This window comes from Camelus bactrianus, chromosome 16, assembly GCF_048773025.1.
Source record: "Camelus bactrianus isolate YW-2024 breed Bactrian camel chromosome 16, ASM4877302v1, whole genome shotgun sequence".
Taxonomy (NCBI): domain Eukaryota; kingdom Metazoa; phylum Chordata; class Mammalia; order Artiodactyla; family Camelidae; genus Camelus; species Camelus bactrianus.
Genome location: NC_133554.1, coordinates 14,049,642 through 14,074,422, shown reverse-complemented (window position 1 = coordinate 14,074,422; position 24,781 = coordinate 14,049,642). Strand labels below are relative to the sequence as shown.

Here is a 24,781-nt window from a genome sequence, read left to right as displayed (position 1 = left end):
TCTCTCTGCTGTTCACACACCCCTCCAAAATTACACATACACTAATTTATTGGGGATGGGGTGCGAGCGGTTTAAACTCCTTCCAGAGTGTACAATTAAATATAGCTTTCTATTTTGGGAAAGCCTTGTAAAATGTATTTGAAAAATAATGTTAACTGGTCTAAAAGATCATCTTTCCAAACCACACTTGAGCTCACTTTATGGTGTTTACTTTCTGTCAAAACTTAGAAAAAACATTCACAGTTAACTTCCATAATATAAAATGTCTGTCTCATTAGGCATTAAAGAAGCACTGGTCAACAGGTATAATGCTGTTGGACTGTATAGCTAATGTGAATGTGGACATGACCTCCCAAATAGATCAAAGACTAATCTCTTTGACAGTTACAAGATGGCAGAGCTTGCCATGGGCCTTTTCCTGCTGCACATTGAAACTATTTGTTTGGAAAGCATGCCTGAGGGATGAGAATGTGTTTATAAGGATGAGCAGGTAAAAGTAAAAGGTTGTCTTTTGACATTTCAACTAATCCCTTCCAGCCTTTGGTTTACTTAACATTTAGGCTATTTGCTGGCAGGAGAAGCTGGCTTTTTCACATATGCTTTATGTCATTTTAAATTGGGCATTGATTTTCGTGCCTGATAATTCCTAAGTGTACAATGAAATAGATTCTGATGTCATTAAAATGAGGTGTACTGGCTTTCTACCTTTTCCAAACCCTTAGTCTCACTTTCCCTAATTAAATGTGTTCCTCCAAAGACAATTTTGAAATTAAATTTTAAAAAATCTGCTTCTTTATATAATAAGTATTTCAAATATTTTCTATATATTTTACTTCTGGAAGTATTTTTGCTTTTTCTTTACTTTTTACCTAAAATAATTTCCCTAAGTAAAATATCAGCAGTAGTATTTTAAAGGCAATTTGGATTGTAAAAAGTATTTGAAAATTTGCAAGAAGTTGAAATAATGTAGTCATACATAAAAGTTAATTCATTTTAATGAAAAATGAAAGACCAAAGAGAGAGAATTTCATTTAATCTAATGTTTGCTACATTACCTTTAAATGTTTCATTTATAGTTAATCTTCCTAAAGCAACTGTTTTCATAGGCAGAGTCATCATTACAAAGTATTTGTCTCAATATAGTACAGGAAATTTGGAAAGTCCTTAAGCTATTATGTCTGACAAGGGATAAATGCAAATTTAGGGGAGTGGAATACTGTTAATATAGAGAAATGCTTAGTTACATTTTGAGAGATAGGTAAGAAATGTGTATTTTTCCCAGTTGGATAGAATTTTAAAAGTATTCTGATAATCTCTAGATATTATAACATACTTCACTGCTGAGTTGTCAGATTTTTAAAAAATATCTAATATTTCCTATGGTGCCATATTATTTACTATTTATATTACTTTAAAAAGCATAGTCTATGGCACTTAGAGGGAAGTTTACCTCCTTTATCTTCTAGTTATAAAGCTTTAATTTAGACATTTTACAGCTTCTTTTGAGGGGATATAAAATAAAATGTCTTATCTACCAGTTGGAAAGCTACTTTTCAGAAGTGTACTTATATATACATCAGAAGGTTGATAGTATTATAGACTGTCTTGAAGAGACTGCTTTCTCTTGAGTAGTTCTACAAATTCTTAAAACTATAAATTGTTCATTTGTCTTGAACGTCCAAATTTTTTTCAAGAAAATAATAACTTTCATACGTTTCATCAGGCTTGTACTACAAAAATATACTATTTGATAAATACTTGTCCAGGAATACCACATGGGGTCCTTAAAAACTGACTAACTGAAGGGAGAAATTCCTACTGTTTCACATTGGATTAACTAGTTGCTAGGAATTATAGTCCACTTGTGAACTTCCAATACTAGCAGTTTGTTATAGGTGAATAAATTGTTGTCATTAAATTTGAGAACCATTTTTTACTTTAAGTAGATTTTATTACACATTCCATTTTTAAATAGGAAAAGTCAGCCGTAAACAGAATTGACTTACCTGTGATCACTCAGAGAAGCTGTACACTGTCCTGACTCTGGAGTTGTCACTCTAAAGAGAAGAAGCTTTGGAGATAGACTAGGTTCAAATCTCAGCTTTACTGGTTACAGACTGGGTCACCTTCCACATGTTACTTAATTTTTTAAACCTTATTTTTCTAATCTGTAAAATGGGGTAACAATATCTACCTCTTAAGATTGACATGAGGGCTAAATGAAGTGATAATACCTATTAAGTACTGCACTGTGCATGGAACATTATAGCAGCTTGATAGATGTTGTTATCATTTATTATTAATAAGATCTTTGGTTCCCCACTTTTCCAGTTTTGACTTTCTGATTAGCTAACTCATTATCAATTTCTGTTCTTGGTTTAGAAATTATTTCTTTAATGTGGATTAAGCCAAGTTTATCATCTTCCTTAAACATACTTCTCTTTTTACCTTCAGGATCACTGGATTTCTTCTCTCAGTATCTGGAAACTTTGCAGTCATTTTTTGACTTTTCCTCTTTAGTAAGCCCACATCTACTTTGTCACTTAAGTTCTATAACTTCACAGTGTGTTACGAGCTAGGCCTCTTTTCCATTCCCTTTGCCTGTCCAGGTAGGGCCCTCATTATTCTTGCACCAAATTCATAGCATGTCATGTCCTATTCCTCACCTCCTCTTACTTCTGTACACTGTCATCAAAGTTAATATTTTAACACTTGTATTTACTTGATGGCCACTGGTACTCATATTCTTTTCTGTTCTTTGTAAGCTCTTGCAAGGCAAAAAAATAATTTTTAGCTCATCTTTATGTTCCTAGTGCCTCTCACAGCTGCCTTGCATGCAGCCAAAATAATTAATATTGACTGGAATTCAGTGGGGGTTTTTTAAGTTACCCAAAATTTCTTCTTCCCATTATATCAATTTTTCTACTTTTAATGCTATATTTTAAATGTTTCTACAACATTACTTTTACTTAAGTTCTCTTTTTTTGAGCTTTATTGAGGCATAATTGACTCTGTAGCTTTCCTGAGAGCAGCTTAAAACATAACTCCTTTTTTTCATTCAATTAGTGTATGAAAAATATAAAATAATATATAATTTCCTTTCACTCAGAACTTGCATTTTACTTTTTACAGGAGAACTTTTTACAGGAAAAAGCTCATTAACTTATATATTTGAATAGGTCAATCTGATTTGTGTATACCATACGTTTTGACCTTGTATAAAAGTAGTTCACTTTGGGGATGATGTAATTTTTATTTTTAAGATTTTTATGAAGACCAGATGAAGGCTGGGTATGTGGTACCCTTTGGTGTGACATTTCTTTTAATAGGAATGTAATCTTATGCCCTTAATTAATTATGAGTCTCTTTGAAAAGGAGAATAATATCAAATTCAACGGCTAGATAGCAGAATTTATTATTTCTTTTCCAGCAAAGAAGCAGAAGTTAATTTAACACAGTCTCTGTGTGTTATTGCCTAGATAGAAAATAAATGTAGATTCAATCATTGGGAAAGGGGAGAAATTCTTGATATCCTTTAATAGTGGAATCTTTGAGACACTAAATACTGTATCAAGTGTATTAGTACTGTTTCAACTCTGAATTGTAAATTTGTTTAGATCATCGCTGACTACTTTCATATACTTTGATTCTTCTACACCAATATCTTTGGTATGTATGAAGTTATTTTGCTCTTATTGATGTGTTTCATTATTTCTGTTGATCTGCCTTAAGATTTACTAATTCTCCTGCCTTTTTCAATATGCTGTTAAACCCATCCAATGAATTTATTTTTATTTTTATTTTTTATTTTTTTAGTTACTGTATCTTTCAAGTGCAAAAATTCCATTTGGGTCTTTTTTGTGTTTCCACTTCTCTGCTGAGATTCTTTAAAGTTCATTCATTAAACCATATGTTTTAAAGTTATTTAAATATGTTTGTATCAGCTACTTTAAAGTCTTTGCTACTTCCAGCAGCTGAGCCCTTTCTAGATTGGTTTCTGTTGACTGCCTGGTTTTTCCTTGATTATGGATCATTTTTCTAGTAGTTTCTATTGTATGGTGAACATTGTGAATGGTACATAATAGAGATTCTGGATTCTTTTATCATACTGTGAAGAATACTGATTTTTGTTCAAGTAGTAGCTGATGATCTTGACCTTGAGTGGGCACAATTTGACAATTTTATAGGGGAGATCTGGGAAGAGCTCAAAGTATGTGGTCTTTAAACTGTCTCCCCTGTGGTTCTTGTCAGGGTTTTGTTTAAGTTTTGGGGGGGGCTACTTTAGAATTGGCATTGCTCTAAATGGTGGTCCTTATTCCTAACATGACACCTGGCCATTGTAAGTGTGTATACGTGTATGTGTTCTACTTGGTTTTTTATTTAAAATATATCCCTTGGCTAAATTTTCACATCAAAACATAGAAATCTATTTCTTTTTATATAATAACACAATTTTTCTCTCAGGATAAATGTAATATATTTAGTTGATCCACTTGATGTACGTTTAAGTTGTTTCTTATTTTTCCTCAATACAAACAAAGATGCAGTGAATATCCTTGTACTTGGGGGAAATATAAACACATTTGATAAATATTTGTCAGTATTCTATAAATGCAAACAATGGAAATGTTAAATTTACATTTCTTGGTTTACTGGTAAAATTGAGCATCTTTTCATGTGGGTAACCAGCCACTTATCATCCATCTTTGACGCTCTTGCTTTCTCACAGATTGTTTATTTTTAGTAGTCAGATTTTGTTATTGTGTATGAGCTCACTGTATATTAGATAACAGAACTTTTTCTCCAGTTTTTCATTTGCCTTTGAATGCTATTTATGGTGTTTTGAGGCCGTGAAAGATTTTTTTAATTGGGAGTTAAGAGGTCCCATCCTTCCAAAACCAGGATCAAGGCCAGCAGAAAGTTTACCCCAGCACTGCATGGACCTTTTTTTCCCCTCAGTTTTTTTATGGTATAATTGACAAATAAAAATTGCATATACTTAAGGTGTAAAATGTGGTAACTTAATATGCTTATATATTGTAAAGTTACTATTATTAGGTTAATTAACACAACCATCACCTCACATACTTACCATTTCTTCAGTGTGTGGTGAGAACACTTAAACTCTTAGCAAATTTCAAGTATATAATATATTACTATTGAATATAGTCACCATGCTATATATTCAAATCCTAGAACTTAATCATATTATAACTGAAAATAACTGATAGTTTATACTCTTTAACCAATATTTTGCCATTTCCTCCACCTCCCCACCCCCCCACCCCCCCCACCCCCCACTGCCAATCACCCTGCTACTCTGGGATTCAATGTGTTTAATGTTTTTGGATGCCATGAATAAGTGCGGTCATAGCTGTATTTCTGTGTCTGGCTTATTTCACTTAGTATAACATCCTCCAGGTTCATCTATGTTGTTGCAAATGGCAGAATTTCCTCTTTTATGGCCGAATAATACTCCATTATATACACACACACACACATACATATTTACATTTTCTTTATCCATTCATTTATCAGTGGACAGTTAGATTGTTTCCATATCTTGCCTATTGTGAAGAATGTTGCAGTGAATATGGGAGTGTACACATCTCTTTAAGACAGTAAATTTATTTCTTTTAGCTATATACCGAGCAGTGGTATTGCTGGATTATATGGCAGTTCTATTTTTAATTCTTTGGGGAACCTCCATACCATTTTCCATAATGGCTGTACCAATTTACATTACCACCAGCAGTGTATAATGGTTCTCTTTACTCCATACCCTTGCCAGCACTTATCTCTTGTCTTTTTTCTAAAAGCCATCTTAACAGGTGTTAGGTGATGTATTATTGTGGTTTTAATTTGCATTTTCCTGATGAATAGTGAGGTTAAACACTTTTCATATACCCAGTGGCCATTTGTATGTCTTCTTTGGAAAAGTGTCTGTTTATTCAGGCCTTCTGCTTGATTTTTTAATCAGAATTTCTTTTGCTTTTGTTTCTGCTTTTTTTTTTTTTTTTTTTTTTTAGTTGTTGGTTACATGGATTCCTTATATATTCTGGCTATAAACCTCTTATCAGATGTATAGATTGCAAATATTTTCTCTGTTCCGTAGGCTGTCTTTTCATTTTGTTGATTGTTTCTTTTTCTGTGCAGAAGCGTTTTAGCTTGACGTAGCCCTACTTGTTTATTTTTGCTTTTATTGCTTGTGCTTTTGATATTTTCTTCTAGAAGTTTTATGATCTCAGATCATACATTTAAATCTTTAATTCATTTTGAGTTGATTTTTATATATGGTGTAAAGTAAGGATCCAGTTTCATTCTTTGGCATGTGAATATCCAGTTTTCCCACCATCATTCCTAAAGAGACTATCCTTTCCCCTTTGTGTTTTCTTGGTGCCCTTGTCAAAGGTTAGTTAACAATATAGGCGTGAGTTTATTTCTGAACTGTCTATTCTGTTCCATTGACCTGTATATCTGATTTTATCCCAGTACAGTACTGTTTTGATTACTGAAGTTTTGTAATATAGTTTCAAATCAGGAAGTGTGTTATCTCCAGCTTTGTCCTTCTTAACATTGCTCTTGCTATTTGGGGTCTTTTGCAGTTACATACAAATTTTAGAATTGTTTTTTACATTTCTGTAAAAAATGTCATTTGAATTTTGATAAGGATTTTATTGAATCTGTAGATTACTTTGGGTAATAAGGATATTCAAACAATACTAATTATTCCAATCCATAAACACAAGATCTTTCTATTTATTTGTGTTTTTTTGATTTTAACCAATGTCTTACAGTTTTTAGTGTAAAGATTTTTCACCTCCTTGCAATTTATTCCAAAGTATTTTATTCTTTATGATGCTGTTATAAATGGGATTGTTTTCCTAATTTCTTTCTTTCTTTCTTTCTTTCTTTCTTTCTTTCTTTCTTTCTTTCTTTCTTTCTTTCTTTCTTTCTTTCTTTCGTTTTTCTTTTTTGGATAGTTTGTTGTTAGTGTATAGAAACACAACTAATTTTGTATCCTGCAAACTTACTGAATTCATTCATTAGTTCTAAGAGTTTTTTGGTAGAGTCTGTAGGGTTCTTCACACATAAGATCATGCCATCTGCAAATAGAGACTGTTTTACTCCTTCCTTTCTGATTTGGATGCCTTTCATTACTTTCTTGCCTAATTACTCTGGCTAAGACTTCTAGTACTTTGTTGAATAGAAGTGCTAAGAGTGAGCACCTTTGTCTTGTTCCAGATCTTAGAGGAAGAACTTTCAGCCCTTCACTATTAAGTATGATGTTATCTGTGGTCTTATCTATGTGGTCTTTATTATGTTGAAATCTATACTTCATTCCTTCTATACCTAATTTGTTGAGAATTTTTATGACAAAAGGGGGTTGTATTTTGTCAAATACTTTTTCTGCATCTATTGAGATAATAATATGACTTTTACCCTTTATTGTGTTAGAGTGGTATATCATATTTATTGATTAATGTTTGTTGAACCAATTTATTTCAGGATAAATCCCACTTGATTGTGGTGTGTGATGTACTGTTGAATTAAGTTTGCTAGTACTTTGTTGAGGATTTTTACAACTATGTTTATCAGGATATTGTAGTGTAATTTTCTTTTTTTTTTAACTTTTTTTTAAATTGAAGTATAGTCAGTTTACAATGTTGTGTCAATTTCTGGTGTACAGCACAATGCTTCAGTCATCCTTGAGTGTATACCAATATTCATTTTCATATTCTTTTTCACTGTAAGCTACTACAAGATATCAAATACAGTTCCCTGTGCTATACAGTATAAACTTGTTTATCTCTTTTATATATACCAGTCAGTATCTGCAAATCTCAAACTCCCAATTTATCCCTTCCCACCCTCTTTCCCCCTGGTAACCATGAGTTTGTTTTCTGTATCTGTGAGTCTGTTTCTGTTTTATAAATAATAGTGTCCCTACCTGGTTTTGGTATGAGAGTAATGCTGGCCTGTTAAAATGAGTTTGGAAGTATTTCCTCCTCTTCAGTATTTCAGAAGCATTTGAAAAGAACTGGTGTTAATTCTTAAATGTTGGTAGAATTCATCAATGAAGTCATCTAGTCCTGAGCTTTTCTTTGTGTGGGAGGTTTTTGATTAGTGCTTTAATGTCCTTACTTGTTATAGGCCTGTTCAGATTTTCTATATCTTTATGATTTAGTTTGGTAGGTTGATTGTTTCTAGAAATTTATCCATTTCTTCTAAGTAATCCAATTTTTTGGTATATAATTAATTATTCATAGTAGTCTCTTAGGATTCTTTGTATTTCTGTAGTTCAGTTGTAATCTGTGCTTTCATTTTTAATTTTAAGGTTTTTTTTGTTTGTTTGTTTGTTTTTGCTTAGGTTAACTAGCAAAAATTTATGTTTTATTTTTCTTTAAAAAAGCAACGGTTAGTTTCATTGATCTTTTCCATTGTTTTTTTCTAGTCTGTTTCATTAATTTTTTTCCTCTCATCTTAGTTGTTTCCTTCCTTCTCCTAACTTTGACATTAGCTTGTTCTTTTTTCTTCTAGTTTCTTAAGACATAAAGTTATGTCGTTAATTTGAAATCTTTGTTTTTTCTTAACGTAGGCAGTTTTTGCTATAAATTTCTCTCTTTGAACTGCTTTTGCTACATCCCAATGTTTTGGCTTGTTGTGTTTCCATTTTCATTTGTATCAAGTTACTTTTTGACTTTGCTTTTGAGTTCTTCTTTGACCCATTGATGTTCAGGTGTGTGTTCTTTAATTTATACATACTTGTGAATATTTCAGTTTTCTCATGTTAATTTCTAATTTCATGCAATTGTGGTTGGAAAAGACACATGATGTGATTTCAGTCTTAAATTTCTTAAGACTTATTTTGCAGCCCAGCATATAATCAATCTTGAAGAATGTTCCATGTGCACTTGAGAAGAATGTGTGTTCTATGCTATATATTTAAACCAAATCATAACAATAATTCCATTAAATGTAAATGGCCTAAACATCCCAATTAAAAAACAGGGATTATCAGGCTGGATAAACATAAAAAGAGTGCACTATTGATGTATGTTTCAAAATGAATGATTTCAAAATCATTATGCTAAATGAAAAAAGACAGACACAGATCACATACTATATAATAACATTTACATAGAATTCTCAAAAAGGTAAAACAGAAAGCAGATCATTGGTTGACACGGTCAGCAGTGAAGGGAATTGCCTATAGAGGGATAGGAGGGAGTTTTTGGGTACTGAAAATATTCTGAATTATGACTGTGGTGGTGATTACATGACTATGTTTTTAAAAACTTATTTACATGTACATTGAAAGTTTGTGAATTTTATCATATATAAATTATTTCTCAATAAAACTGATATCATCACATAACTAATTATGCATATAGGAATTTAGGTAATATAAAGATGAGTAGAAATGTTTTAAATGAACTGGATAATGTTTAGTACTGTAAAACAAAATCTTTCTACCCCAATTAAGTGATATTGAAAATGTTAGAAGTTAATATGATTTTTTTAAATGAGCTTTAATTATCTACTGTATTTTTTATATATTTTTAAATTATTAGGTTGAACTAAAGCGACAGTATAATGACCAGCATTCAAAATTAAGAGGTCTTTTACCAGGTCGTCAATGGTATGAAATTCAAGCATATAGGGCCTTAAACCAGGCCCTAGGTAGGTGAGTGGAATGAAATTTAATGTAACATTACTGTAATATTATCTCTGACCCAGGCTATATGGAGAGCTAGTCTTGCTACTTTATTCCTTGTAATAAATTTTATAAATTTTATTTCATTAGAACCCTAGGAACCTGGTATATTTTCAATAATAGATGTCAGAAATGAAAGTTGAAAGAGTGGAATAAATGAAGTAAAAAATAAGACTCAATATTTGCTAAAGTTATAAGATTTATGATTGGTCAATGAATGTACAGCAAAAGTGCTCAGTAAATATTTGTAGAAACTCACCACTAAACAATAACAGTTTTATCTTGTGAACATAATAACCTAGATGATGACTTTATGGGTAAAAAGCAAACCATTTAAGAAACAGTCAACAAACTGTTCATGGCACCAAAGAATTAACACCAACTAACAATAAAATTTCATTATAATATTCCTTTTTCTAAAGATTCTGGTCCATTAAGTTTTGTGCTTTGTGGAACTAGTTTTTAAATCACCATTTTAGACCATAATTTCATATTGTAGGACATAAACACTTTAAATTTATAAACACTGTAATTATTGGATTTTTAATAACCTAATTTAACATTTTATGTTCTCTTTTTATGAAATATAATTAGTTTAACCATGTAATAATTTTTTTCCTGTGAAGCTGTTCAAATAAAAATCAGAAAGTTCAAATAGAAAACCATGAGTTAAAGTAACATCATGAAAACCCAGCCATTTGATACATTTTTAGTTCAGCCAGAAGGCACACAGCTAATCGTTATCTGCCCTAACCAATCCAGAATTTAGATTTTTCTCAAGTTTCTTGTTTACTTACATTAACTCATTTACACATAGGCAGACCAGGTTGCATTTCAGTTCAGATTTACATATGCTGATGACATAGGACTGCAACAGCTGGATTTAAATCCCAGAACACATCACTTACTCTCCTCTGCCTTATTTCAGAATGGTATTCTACAGTTGTTTCTCTTCAAACTAAATGATTCAGTTCTGTGTTGAAATTGATATAGTTAAGCTGCTGCCCTTCTCTGCTTAGAAATCCCACTGGTACCTGGCATCAAATTGCACTGGAAATTGTTCTTGAGACGTTTCATCTACTTACTCTTTCTCTCCCTGTGGATTGACCTATTTCGTTTTGTTTTATTTGAATTTTAATATCCAGCAAATAGTTTCTAGGGGAGCCTGAATATTTATTTAAAATTCTTGACTTTTAGTCACTCTTAATTTAAGGAAAACAGATGTTTTTACCTCAGTTGATTATTTTTCCTCTTAATATAAGCATTGCCTTGAATTTCAAGAAACTATTTGAAGCAGAAGTACATTTGTATCCTACTTTGTCATTTATAAGCGTTTTCTACATATACAAAACAGGTTGTGAGTGATAAAATTGCTTGTCTGACGTCACATAGCTACTAAATGGGCCTTCACACCTTGACCTCACCTACATTTAAAATCTTGAGGCCTGCTTTTTCATCCTTATGCCCTCCTTCTATCCACTGAAGTTCTCACTATTAAATATAAACATCTCACCGTTGAGCATTAAATATACCATATCCTTTCATTACTCTCTGCCTTGGCATACAAGTTACCATGCAATTCATCTGGCAAGTTTACCAGTCAAAACCTAGTTGAAGAGGTCATGTCCTTTATGAAGACTTCATTTCTCCAACTAGAGTTATTTACTCCTTAGGGAACCCATGGCATTTTATACCTATCTCTATTATAGTATATATCTTATTGTATTGGAATAGCCTGTTTATATGTCTGTCTCCTTCCCTAAACATGAGTTACACATTTTTGATGTGTCTCATCTTGGGGCATTGTTGCACAATAAATTCTTGTTGAATTAGTGAAAATTGCCAAGTTCAGTGCTTTTTCCAATTATACCATAATGGCCAGAGAGCTTCTAAAGCTTCAAAACATACTTTTCTAGGATTTCAGAAAAAGCCTATATTTATAATATTGATATATAATAGTATCGTTTCAACATTTTGTTAATTTAAAAATGGATAGCCCAGCTGTCATACTGATTTTCAGGGAAGCAGTATCAACAAGTAGCAGCTTATTACAAAGAAACAGCCACTTAAAAATCAAATGAATGTTTTACATCATTTGGTAAAGCTCATAATGTGTATTGATCGACGTAAAAGGTGCTCATTATACTAAGGCACTCTTCTTATAAGGGGTATGTCTGGAAGGTCTAAAGTAAGCGGAAACAAATTGAGTTTAAAAAAATGTTATCTTTTTTTTAAGCCCACATGGGACTGTTAGAGTATTTGAAATAATATAAGTCTATGAAATGTAATAACAGCCTTCAGGAATGTACCAGATGGTTTTGTGACCAGGTTACAACTGCACTATAAGTTTCCAAACGGGTCTGCCTTACTAAAGTATAATCTGTCTCAAGTGGGCATAATTCATTTGAGCAAGGCAGTGTGAAAACAATGGAAAAAAGAAAAGGTGAAGCCTTTTTCTATGAACTGTTTTGTTAACTTAAATGCCTCTCTGCCAAAGGATATTTTAAACATAAACCAAAGTGGGACCAAAATAGAGTAGCACCCTGACTTTGCATTGATTTTCAACACTGCTCTATAATATGGGCAATATCCATCTTCCTATCCTGCCTAATTTTATGGTCTGATGCCTTGGAACCTGTGGATTACTTTAAAATATCAAAAAAGTATGTCATATAAAATTTAGATTTTTAAAGTCTGTGGAGAAATCAAACATTTATGCTAATTTTCACCCCCTCTCAAAATCCCATGAGAGTAAAGGAATAAAAATGTCAAACCTACAAAGTTAAAAAGAGTGGGAGAGGAGACAATGACAGATGAGTTGTCAATAAATTTTGAACACTGGAAAAGAGATGAATGATTGAATGACTTAGCAGGCAAGAGAAAGCTGAAATTTCAATCTGTAGTCGTGAAAGCTAGCATGATCCTCCAGATTCAAGCATGGAAAAGCTTAGGGCTTAGGGGCACTCTCAAGTGTCAAAGTAGAGTTAAACTAAAGAGGATTGGTTGCAAGTTAGTATAAGAAGTAACGAGACAGCCCCCTCCCCAACCTAGGTGTACTCTCTCTATATAAAGAACTATAGAGCCTATATATTCTTTAACTACAGGTACAGCTAAGGATGTATTAGTAAAGATGGGGGTAAGAAAAGTCTTCCTACTAGATGTAAGAACTCCATCCTCTTTTTCTTCTCAGCTCTGAGTAGGCAGACAATCAATCTTTTATCTTCAAGACAGGAACGTACAGTGTTCCTCTTTAAGAAAACTGACCGCCCCATGAATAAGGGGCTACAGATAGTAACATAGTCGTCCTGTTCCTACCAGATTACCTTACTGCAAAGCCTTCCAGCCTATAAGCCCCACCAGTGTATGCAGAGATGCCAATCAGCGTTTTAGTGCCCTACTCTTAAATAAGTGCAGAGTCTTCACCAGATATTCAGAGAAAGTCTGTGACATGAAAAAGAGAACTCAAAATAATAGCAAATAAAAGCCCAACAGAACAAAAATAGGGTGGAGAAACTTGTAGAAAACAGGAACAGTGCAATAGAACAAGGGTTGGCAAACTTTTTCTGTAATGGTCTGCACAGTATGTATTTTATGTTTTTAGGCCACATGCATCCATATTCTTCTTTCTTTTTCTTTAACCTTTAAAATGTAAATACCATTCCTAGATTTTAGGCTGCACAAAAACATGATATGGACCAGGTTTTCCCTGTGGGTTCTAGTTTGCCAACCCTTGGATAGAAGAAATTAAAAAAAATTATATTGGTAATATCCATAGGGAAGTAAGATATTACCTCCATAAAACAGGAACAGAAAATAAGAAAAAACTCCTAAACATTAACATGGTAGCAACAAATTTTAAATGCAGAATTGGGCTTAGAAGATAAAATTGAAATTTCTCACATCCAAAAGTCAAAGAGAGAGAAAATGGGAAAGGAGAACCAGAAAATGAGTCTGTATGCAGGAACCAACTTCTGATAAATAGGAGATTCATCAGAAGATAATGGAGACTCATATGAAGAGACAAGAGAAGTAAAAGAAAAGAACATATCAAAGAAATAATTCAAGAAAAATGCTCAGAATTAAAGGATATAATTTCCTGATTGAAAGGGCCCACTCAAGCACCAGTAAAGGGCAGAAAGCTACAAAGCATCTCACTGTGCAGTTTCAAATTACCTGAGATAAGAAAAGGTCCTAAACCCTTCAAGAGGGAAAAAGACAAGTCTCATACAAAAATGTGGAATCAGCATTGAAACAGACTTCTTAAAAGCAGCACTGGCAGCTAGAATACAGATGAAAATTATCTTCAAATTTTTGAGGGAAACTTTTGACTTGCAATCTAAGTTCTAAGCAGCCCAAATGATCAATAAATAAGATAGAATAAAGCCTTCATTATGAAGGGACCCAATTCAGTACTAAAGGACCTAAAACATTTGCTTCAAATACACACTTTCTCAGAATTCTATTGGAAGAAATTCTCCATCAGTGAAGAGAACATTCGGAAAGAGGAATACCGAGGATGCAGGAAACTGAAGTTCCAATTCAGAACAATGCAAAAGAGAATTCCCAGAAGAATCAGGAAAGCAAGCTCTGGGATGACATCTGTACAGCAGCCCCATAGTAGTTAGTCTAGATTGGTTTCCAAGGATGGAAGGTTTGCCTATACTGAGAAAAATTTTTAACAGCTGTGACAAAATTTATGAATTAACTAATGGTAGAAAACATAGAAAAATAAGCAAAAAAGGAGACCGTTATTAACTCCAGGGCAGACAAAAACATCTTGTACAAGAAAGGAAATGTAATCATAGTACACCGTGTGATTCATCTGTAAATGGTAATCCAGTGCATATTGACTTACATAAAAATTGTGATATAACTCGACAAAGAAAATGGAGAGGTAGTGAAGTTATCAGTGATATGAGATGAACATCTTTTACAAGAAGAGTCGGTACATAATTGCTAAGGCTTAAAAATAAAAAAGTAGTAGTAGTACAGATGTTATTTAGAAATATGGAGGTAAATGACCATCAAAACTATCTAAGATATTTTAAAGTAATTGTTCCTGAGGATTGGGAACTGGAGATGTGTAGATGGCTAGGTAAAAGAGAATTCTGTTTTTTATTAAAACTATTATAATACTAATTGACTTTTAAACTATGCTGTGTGTTTGATTAAAAAAATTAAAATTTACAAAGCTAGAATTAACGTTTAAAAAACAGTCTGGAGGTTTCAACTCTAGATAAGATGGAGTAAGTACATCCTGTACTGCCTTTAAAACCTAGACAGAATGCTTGGAACCACTAATTGAGTATATGAAAAGTAAAATAGTAGTAGACAGACTGGGGAAGAAGACCACAGTTCAAAATACCAGTGAACTGGTTGGAGTAACTATATTAATATAAAGACAAAGTAGAATTCAGAGCAAAGATTACAGGGGTGTTAAAAAGGAAAATTACATAATGATGAAAGGATCAATTTATCAAAAAGACATAATAATTCTACATGTCTCTGCACCTAAAAACAGAGCTTCAAAATACATGACCCCCAAACTGACATCTGAATAGAGATATAGACAATTCCCCAAGTATAGTTGGAGACTTCAAAATTCCTCCCTCAGTAATAGTTAGAAGTAGTAGACAGAAAGCCAATAAAGAGATAGAAGGCTTGAACAATGTTATTAACCATTTAGATTGAATTGACATTTTAGAGCACTGCAGCCAACAATAGCAGAATTACACAAGGGACATTTACCAATATAGACTTTATCCTGGGTGATAAAAAAAAAATTTTTTTAAAGATTTGAAATCATAATCAGTTGTTCTCTGACTGTACTAGACAAAAACAAACTAGAAATCAATTTAAAAAAAAACCAAAAATGTCCAAATACCTGGAAATTAAGAACATACTTCTAAAAAATATCCATGGGTAAAACAAGAAGTCTTAGGAAAATTAGAAATATTTTAAACTAGTCAGAAATGAAAATCAACATATTAAAATTTTTGGGCCGCAGCTATAGCAGTGCTCAGTGGCAAATTTATATCATTAAATGTTTACTTTCAAAAGCAAGAAAGATCTCAATCAGTTATCTAAGCTCCTACATTAAGAAGCTAGAAGGGGTTGAGGGTATGGCTCAGTGGCAGAGTGCATGCTTAGCATGCATGAGGTCCTGGTTCTATCTCTAGTACCTCCACCAAAAACAAAACAAAAAAAACTAGAAAAAGAAGAACAAAATAAATGTAAAGCAAACAGAAAAAAAGGAAATAATAAAGGTAATAATATAAATCAATGAAATCAATGAAGCTAAAAAATAAAATATTTTTAAAAGATCAATAAAATCTAAAAACATATAGATAAATTGACAAAGAAAAAGACACCACAAATTACCAATATCTGAAATAAAAGAGGTGATATTACTACATATCCTGCAGACACTCAAAGGATAGTATGGGAAAATTCTATGCACATATGTTCAGCAACTTAAGTGAAATGGACTACTTCCAAAATACCCACGAAGTACCAAACTTGCTCAAGATGAAATTGGTAACAGAATAGTCTTCTATATATTGAATAAATTTAATTTTTAGTTAAAAATTCTCTGAAAAAAATCTCCACCCAGATGGGTTCACTAGCAAATATTACCAAACATTTAAAGAAGAAATAACACCAATTCTCTTTTCTAAAAAAAAAGATAACGGAACCCTCCCCAATTCATTTTCTAAGGCCTACACTATCCTACCAAAACTAGATGGAGAGAATATTTTAAAAAGAAAGAAAACTACAAACTGTCATGAATATGGGTGAAAATGTTCTTAACAAAATATTAGCAAATTGAGTGAGATCCATGAAAATGACTAAGTAAAGATCATTTTCTCCTAAGTTTGAGAATAAAATAAGAATGTTCACCCTCACCACTTGTATTTAATATTGTATTAGAGGATTCAGACAGGGCAATTAGGCAAGAAAAAGAAATAAAAGATACCCAGATTGAAAAAGAAGTAAAATTGTCTTTAAATTTGCAAATGACATAATATGCTACATAGAAATCCTAAGGAATCCATAAAAAATTATTAGAGCTAAAACAATTTCAGCAAGGTTATAGGATACATATTCACTATACAAATATCAATTGCATTTTTATGCACTAGGAGTGAACAATCCAAAAATGAAATCAAGTAAATTCCATTTACAGCAGCATCAAAAAGAACAAAATGCTGAGGAACAGCTTTAAGTGAAAGGACACTCACTGAAAGCTTCAAAATATTATTGAAGGAAACTTCTAAATAAATGGAAGAATTCCATGACGATGAATTGGAAGACTTATTATTGTTAAGATAGCATGTAATGATTTTAAAGTAAAACAATTAGCACATTGAACCCAACAATCTATAAAAAGGATAATGAACCATGACCATGTGTGGTTATTTTAAGAATGAAAGGCAGGCAAGCTCAATATTTGAAATTTTGCCAGTGGAATCTATCATAGGAACAACCTAAAAAGAACAATTTCATGGCTGAATCAATTGGCACCAAAACATTTTTTACAAAATTAAACATTCATTTATGACACAAACTCATTAAGCTGGAATAAAGGTCATCATAAAATATACAGGTAATATAATACTTAAGGTATAAAAAAATAGTCTCTGAAGGAAGGCTTTAGACAATACTTTCTATAATTTTCTTGACTTTCAAAATAGAATGCATATAACATCTTTGGATATAAGTTACTAGCAGTTGGCAAAAGGAGGGGATTTTTTTACACAGCTACTTTGGTACATTTTGTTGAGTCGTTTCTAATAACCTTACTCATAATAATGACTTTGATTGAAGGACGAATCATTGATTTTCTCAGTCTTCTTACTGCCCCACTAGAAATTTGGCTTTATTTTCAGTATTATATTTATTTGGTTTTCTCCCTATCGTTTATAGGTGTATTAGACACAAAAATGACTGGGGGGCTCTTATTCTAGTGGATGATCGCTTCAGGAGTAACCCAAGTCGATACATATCTGGTAAGATTCTCAGCTGGGCCTAGATTAAGAATGAATAATAATCTTTGGTATTTAATGACTTCTGCTTTTAAAGACAAAGACAAAATTGGATAGAGAATTTGAATTACTAGATCAAACATGGCAAAATTCACATTGGAAATTAGCCTTTTAATGCTATGTGTTTACAAAAAATCTTTATAGAGGAGAATCTGGTTAGTTACCAACATAGTAATCAGTTGAGTTCCTTCAATTTCACAGAATGTGGGATTTGATTCAGTAACACAGCAATAGTTTATTTAGCATTGTCAGGGAAAAAGCTGTTCCATAGAAATGAATTTTCCAACAAATAGTAAAATTTTACATTTAAGCACACAAGCAGTCCTCTGGATACCTAGAATTCTTTTTATTCTTTCATTCTGGATTATTTGAGTTTTATTGCTGTGTTTGTTTGTTTGTTTAGAAATGCTTCGGTTGTTAAAGAATTTATATTAGTCAGAACTAGTATTTTCTAAAAAAAAAAAAGCACTACTACATGGTGCAAGATCAAGTAGATGGTCATGTTTTCCCACTCAAATGAACAAATTCTATGTGCCTGTAGTTTTCGTCCAGCAGTACGACAGTCCCTTTAGAATCAATACCAGGGATCCATTATTAAAGACCTGTTGGAAATACTTGTATCTTGTTATCCTTAGAGCTAAAAAGTTCATGCCATACTATCATGAAAAGATTCTAAGTTTTAAATTTGTTTCAGATTGGCTGTCTATGGGTATGTATTCTACTTTGTATATTTCAGAGTCTAATTACTGTGTGTAGTTCAATATTAAAACATACCCTCCTGGATTGAAGCAGGAAATGCTGCTTTACTAGTCTTTTCTTTTCCTCTCCACGTAAAGCAAGCCACAGTGCTTAGGCCAAGATAAAACCAAAAGCAAATGTTAAGTGCTCTTGTTTAGTCAGCAGGTGGAGCTCAGATTCTTTCAAGTTTTCAAAAGCAAACTCTGACATTTATGCTGAAAATGCTTTCTTTGATCACAAAAATGTCTAAATAAAAGTGGTAACTGTAATACCAACATTTTTCAATTTGGGAAAATTTCATATTTTTATTTGCTATAATTATTTTCCCCAAGCAAATAAAAATAAAGAACTTTTTCAAAAAAAATGCTTGTTTTAAATTTTTTTCTTACTTTAAAGTCTAGAGCTGAAATTTTTACCGTATAGTTCAGGTTTCTTGAGCAATTTTTTAAAATTAAATATTTTTTGTTGTTTCTGTAAGGTTTTTATTTTTTCTGAGACTCAAAATGTGAAATCTTATCTAGGCAATAACAGCACAACAAGATACAAATTCCTTTCGATGACTCACTTTTGTTTAAACTCAATTTGATACGTATAGATTAATAGAACAACTCCATTAAAAAAAACTAAAGGAATGTATTTGAAATGAAAGTGTAATATTCAAGTTGCTTGAAGCCCTGTCTTATTTTTCTCTCAACTTAAAACACCATAGTGACTTTTTAAGCTACTCCAGAAAATGCTGATAGTTTTAGTAACATCAGCAGAGAATATTTATTTTTTTAAGTCCAAATAACTGATTTTGAATTTCATTCTGAAGTGATTCATACTCTGAAACAGCTTATTCTCTTAATATGGTTCATTTTTATGCAGTTTTCATATGTCAGGGGGTTAAATTTTGTCCCTTACAACTTGATTATTTATATTTTTAATATTAAGAAATAAATTATATAATAAATATTTAGATAGGACATGATTTTGCCCATAAAACAGTGTATTCCTTTTACCCCAGATTGGTTTGATATATCTGGAATTGGGGGAGAAGGGGAACAAAAAAACCCTAATGAGACTGTAATCTTGAATTTATTTTTGCTGAAGGAGTCAAATTTAGAAAGTTGGAATAAAAAAGTGTGTTGTTTACAACTTCTATTTTCTCTACAATTAAAGATAGGTGATTTTTGTGAAGAATTATGATAAAATTAAATTTGCCTTATTCCCCAGTTGTTCTAAATTGACAAATAATGCATTTCCAACCCCAGTCTACTCCCAGTGCCTCTTCCCTCCCTCCACCTGACAATCAGAGCATGTAAAGAGAGATGCTACTGATACATGAGCATATTATACATACAGAGTTAAAAAGGCAGAGAAAATGTTGAGAACCATTCTATCCGCTGTACATTCAAAGTCGATTACTTGACTAGAAAAGTTATCTAAGTTCTTTTCTTAATACATAGTATTTTCACTGAATAACCAAAATTTCTTCACTGGGTTTATTTTTTTCCTTAGGACTTTCTAAGTGGGTGCGGCAACAGATTCAGCACCATTCAACCTTTGAGAGTGCACTGGAGTCCTTGGCTGAATTTTCCAAGAAGCACCAAAAGGTCACTGATGTGTCCAGAGAAGACAGAAAGTCTACAAAGGACAATGAGTCTACAGTTCCAGTGGCTTGCTTGAAGGACAGTACCTCAAGTTATTTTTTAGAAGCAGCAAGCCATCTCTCACCAGAATATCCTAGGGAAGGTAAAGCAGAATTGTGTCTAATAACTCCCATGTCCTAAAATGATAGATAAAGTCCGTCTCTACCATGTGGCATCATCTCCAGAAAGGAGAAAAGTACGAAAACTTCTGCCCATTTATGTTTGGTAGAGAAGCCTTTTGTTGTATTTAGTGAAATGGTATTTGTTACGCTGTAGATTAATGTCCTTAAATATGCTGGTTTGTAATACAAGGTGTTATCATACAATAATGAAGCAGTATGTATTGGAATGGGAACAAACTTTTGTCAGGAGACCTTTGCCTGTTTTCTGGTTTTCCACTAACAAGCTTTGCCCCTAACTAGCTGTGTGGCCCCATGAACAAGTCGCTTAACTTTTGAGTCTTAATAGAAGAAGGGATATCTGCCTGCCTATCCCTCCAGTTTTGGATTGTAAAGATCTAATAAGATGATAAATACCAGAGCATTGTAAAGTACTCTGCAAATAGTCATGTTTTTCTAAAGGCTATAATAAAAACTGGCCTAATTTATAGATACTTGTCTTACATGAATTTCTTTAGGGAAGAGTCATTTATTCTAAATGAGAAAAAATAATATTTTAAAATATATCAGAATATAATGGATTAGAATTTAGGAAATTATAGAATATAATTTAGAAAACTAGAATATAATTTTAAATATATTAGAATATAATGTACCATGGATTGGCAAACTGGCCTAGGGACCAAATTTGGCCTGCTGTCTGTTTTTGTAAGTACAGGTTAATGGAACAGAGTCACACCCAAACATTTACGTATTGTACACAACCGGAGAGTTGAGTAGTTGTATGTATTGATTAGAACAGCATAATTGAGTAGTTGCAACAGATACAAAACAACCCTCAAAGCCTAAAATATTTATTGTCTGGCCTGTTATAGAAAAAGTTTGCCAAACTGTGGTCTGTATTATTAGATATTATTTTAATTGTTTTAGTTAATATATACTAGGAGTTTAATATATCACTTTTTAAATATTTATTTTATAGTACATGCTTCTATCCTAAATAAATGTCATAGTGAATCCCATTATACAGGTAACCACGAAACCTAGGTTCTAGTCCAAGTCTGATTACCAACCAGTTTTATAACTTTAGGCAAATAACTTAGTCTTTGTGATTGTCAGTTTTTCTCAATCACTGGTTAGTGAATGTTTAAGACAGATTTTTACAGCCCATTCCCTCCTTTATTGAGCTGTCTTCCTCTTCCTTTTCATCCTTCCTTTTCTTGTTCATTTCTGAGGTCCCTAGTATGGAATTTAGTAGTTTACCAGACAGCATGACAACTTGGGCTAGGAATCACTGGAGACCTAAAATTCCTTTTAGAGTTAACATGTTGTGCTTTGCATTCTAAGATGGAAGTCCTGCTACTACTGGTATGGGCTCTAAATTATGTATTCTATACAGTTATGTCAGTATTTCTAACAAATCACTTTACTACACAACAATTATTATGTTAGGTACAGAAAGATAACACTCTTAAATTTTTATATTCATAGATGATCCAGTATTATTGGAAGAATCTGCCCAGGCAATGAGAGCCGAAAAAATTGTGATTTCAAGATCCACAAGCCCAACCTTCAACAAACAAACAAACAGAGTTAGCTGGTCTGGCTTTAATTCTTTGAAACAACATCTTACTGGTAAAATTCTGACTGAAACACCTAAGTTCAGGCCATCAGAGGATTGTGTCTCTAGTACTTCCACTTTCAAAACAGAAAAGGGATGTAAAGCTGTTTTGCCACTCACTGATAAATGTGAATCCTCACCTCTGACAGTAAACACATCATTTGCACCGTGCCCTCAGTCAGAAAGCATTGCTCCATCAATAAAGATTGATGCTTCTCTTAAAAATCATTCCAAACAGCTGCTTTGCTATGAAGAAGCCCTGGATCGGGACATTCAGTTGTCTCTAGTATGTGAAGAAGCTGAACGTTCCACTTCAAATACAGCTGTTGAAACAGAAGCAGAGGATGAATCTATCTATTTTACACCTGAACTTTATGATCCTGTAGATACAAGTGAAGAAAAAAGTGAACTGGTTGGAACTGATAGAGACGATAGATTGGCTAATAATTCAAATTGCATTTTAGCTGAAGATCTTTTTGAAACTAGAACTATAAAAGGAGTGGATTCAGTCAGAGAAATGAGAGCTGAGGATTGCACAAAAAGTTGAATAGACTCATGCAAATTAAAGAAAGTAAAGTTGATGACATTGGTAGTAATGTAAAATCAACTCATGTAAATGAACTGAAACTGGGAAAAAGCTCTTGAAACCAATATAAAGAACTTTAAACAGTCTCCCTCCAAAAATAAAGGTGTGTTCCCTGGTGTTAGGTAATAATACTTAACTATCAAGCTATAAAAATATGTTGTCATGTTTATATTACACTGTTGTAAATGATAATTTATACATTGGATAAGTGGTATTTTTTTAAATTTGAGATATATTTTTCACTTTAATCCATTGTCATTAGAATTTTTAAAGGTCTATTTTATGTTCAGAAATGTAAGCTTTACTATTCTCAAGTTTCGATAAAGTGAATCATAAAAATTATTTTCCTCCAACATGTGTTCCTTAGCTAAATGCAGTATTAAATTAATCAATCCGAAAGATATGTAGTTTCCTAAAGCACTTTAAATTTCACATAAACATTTGTATTTTGTAATACTCTTCATCTATTTGTTTTCATACTGATGCATAAAAATTAATAACGGTCTAATCCAGTCACATCTCAATCATGTTTCACTGTAGATTTCACCTCAGATTGGTCTGAGATTTTTTTTTAGAAATCACAGTTTTCTTGAAAAGTTTACTCCTGTATTAAACTTCCTACTTATAAATAATTAAGAATTAAGGAAGAAAATTACATACATTTTTAATTGAAATGGTTTTACATTTTTGTTCATTAAAACAAAATCAGACGTGTTTTAAACAAATTTATATAAAGTTATAAAATGCCAAATGAAGGACTCCAAGTTTTCAATTCTAATTATTTAGCTTTGTCATCATCGTGGAAAAAAGTGACTTGTTCTCTCAAAAAGGTTTTAATTATGCAACTAACAGAAAACTTCTAATTTAAATTTAATAAGTAAACGCAAACATATAACTGTAGCTGAAAAATGTTCCAGTACAGCTTAGTAAGCCTTTCTGTAAAATTTGACTCTGTTTGTGTTTTTGTGAATGAAACTATATTTCTGATCAAAAATGATTATAGAAGAAGCTCTTCTCTGAAATCATTCCAAAAATACGTTCACTGATCTTTTCCAAGAAACATCTGTTATTCAATGGACATTTAGACTTCTTGTGAGTGAACTGAATTGAAATTTTATGAGCTGTTCAAGTTGTAAATTTGGTTTATCTTTTTCAAGCCAAAATTCCCACAATCAGATTTTTTTTATATTCATTTGGAACAATGAATTATTATAAATGCATATGTTTACTTTCATTTTGATGGTGTTTAGGTTGAATACAGCTTAATTGTTTCTATAGCATTGGATATTACAACTCTAAGCATAGTTCAAATAAATTTAAATTTTTACCTGTTGAAGTGTTTATAGATTGGGATATATTTGATCCCACCTAGTATTACATGTTTTTCTTAGGTGATCAGTAAAAAAATTACAAACAATGGACTAGAAGGTACTTTTTAAATTGTTTTGAATGGGTGAAACCATTTCTTCTCTTTGGTATAGTTCTTAATCCACAAATAAAGGATAGTGCAGTAGTAAAAAGAATATTAGGTAGAAGACAAGAGACTGGGCTCTATTCTTGGCTCTGCCACTAATTTGCTAAGTCATGTTGGCAATCACCATTCCTTTTGGGGAATTAGTTTCATCTGTTAAATGTGGAACTTAGGGCTATAAAATCATGCAAATCCCTTTCAGCTTTAAAAATCCATAATATAAAAAAAATATGTTGATATTTTATTCTGAAACAATTTTCATTTGCTTTTGTTGCAAAATGCTTAAGATACAGCAAACCATTTATAGAAAAGATAAAATTAATAATTGCATGAATATGTGCATAATAATTTGGGAAGCAAGATACTTATTTTAACAGTGCTGCAATTAAAATATTTTTGAATCCTTAAAATTGCCTTTAGAAGAATCAGTAAACTACATGAGAAAAATCAACCACATTAGTTTTTAGTCATATCTTAGTGTTATTATCCAATTTAATCCCAATGTCATCCCTTTTCCCTAGATATACTTTATTCTTCCCAAAATCTAATTCTCTCCAAGGCTAAAAATTTCCATTACTGGTAATATACATAGAGATGTGCCACAAGCTTTTAGTAAGTCCAAGAGGTGTTTCAAAAATTTTGTACAATGGTATCACTGTTGAAACAGGTATATAGTCTCCTCAGATCACAGTTTTGACCAGGATGGCATTGCAAGACGTAAAGTACTAGCCTTTATAAAGAGTATGAGGTAGAACATTTTTATTGGTGATAACATACTTTTTAGAAAGTAAGTTAAAATGTGTAAAAGCATTTAAAGGAGTATTTGGTACATGGCGAGCCCTCAATTATTAC

At 32.2% G+C, this 24,781-nt stretch overlaps 1 protein-coding gene across 1 annotated transcript in view; it reads left to right on the top strand.

Moving 5' to 3' along the window:
* Positions 1–23,794, top strand: part of BRIP1 (BRCA1 interacting DNA helicase 1) — a 132,908-nt gene extending 109,114 nt beyond the window's left edge. Inside the window, 6 exon segments of the mRNA XM_074342692.1 lie at positions 9,576–9,688; positions 17,645–17,727; positions 20,002–20,235; positions 21,743–22,405; positions 22,408–22,514; positions 22,516–23,794. Of these exon segments, the coding sequence (XP_074198793.1) occupies positions 9,576–9,688; positions 17,645–17,727; positions 20,002–20,235; positions 21,743–22,405; positions 22,408–22,514; positions 22,516–22,584 (1,269 nt within the window). The 3' untranslated portion in view covers positions 22,585–23,794.
* The last annotated feature ends 987 nt before the right edge of the window (positions 23,795–24,781 follow it).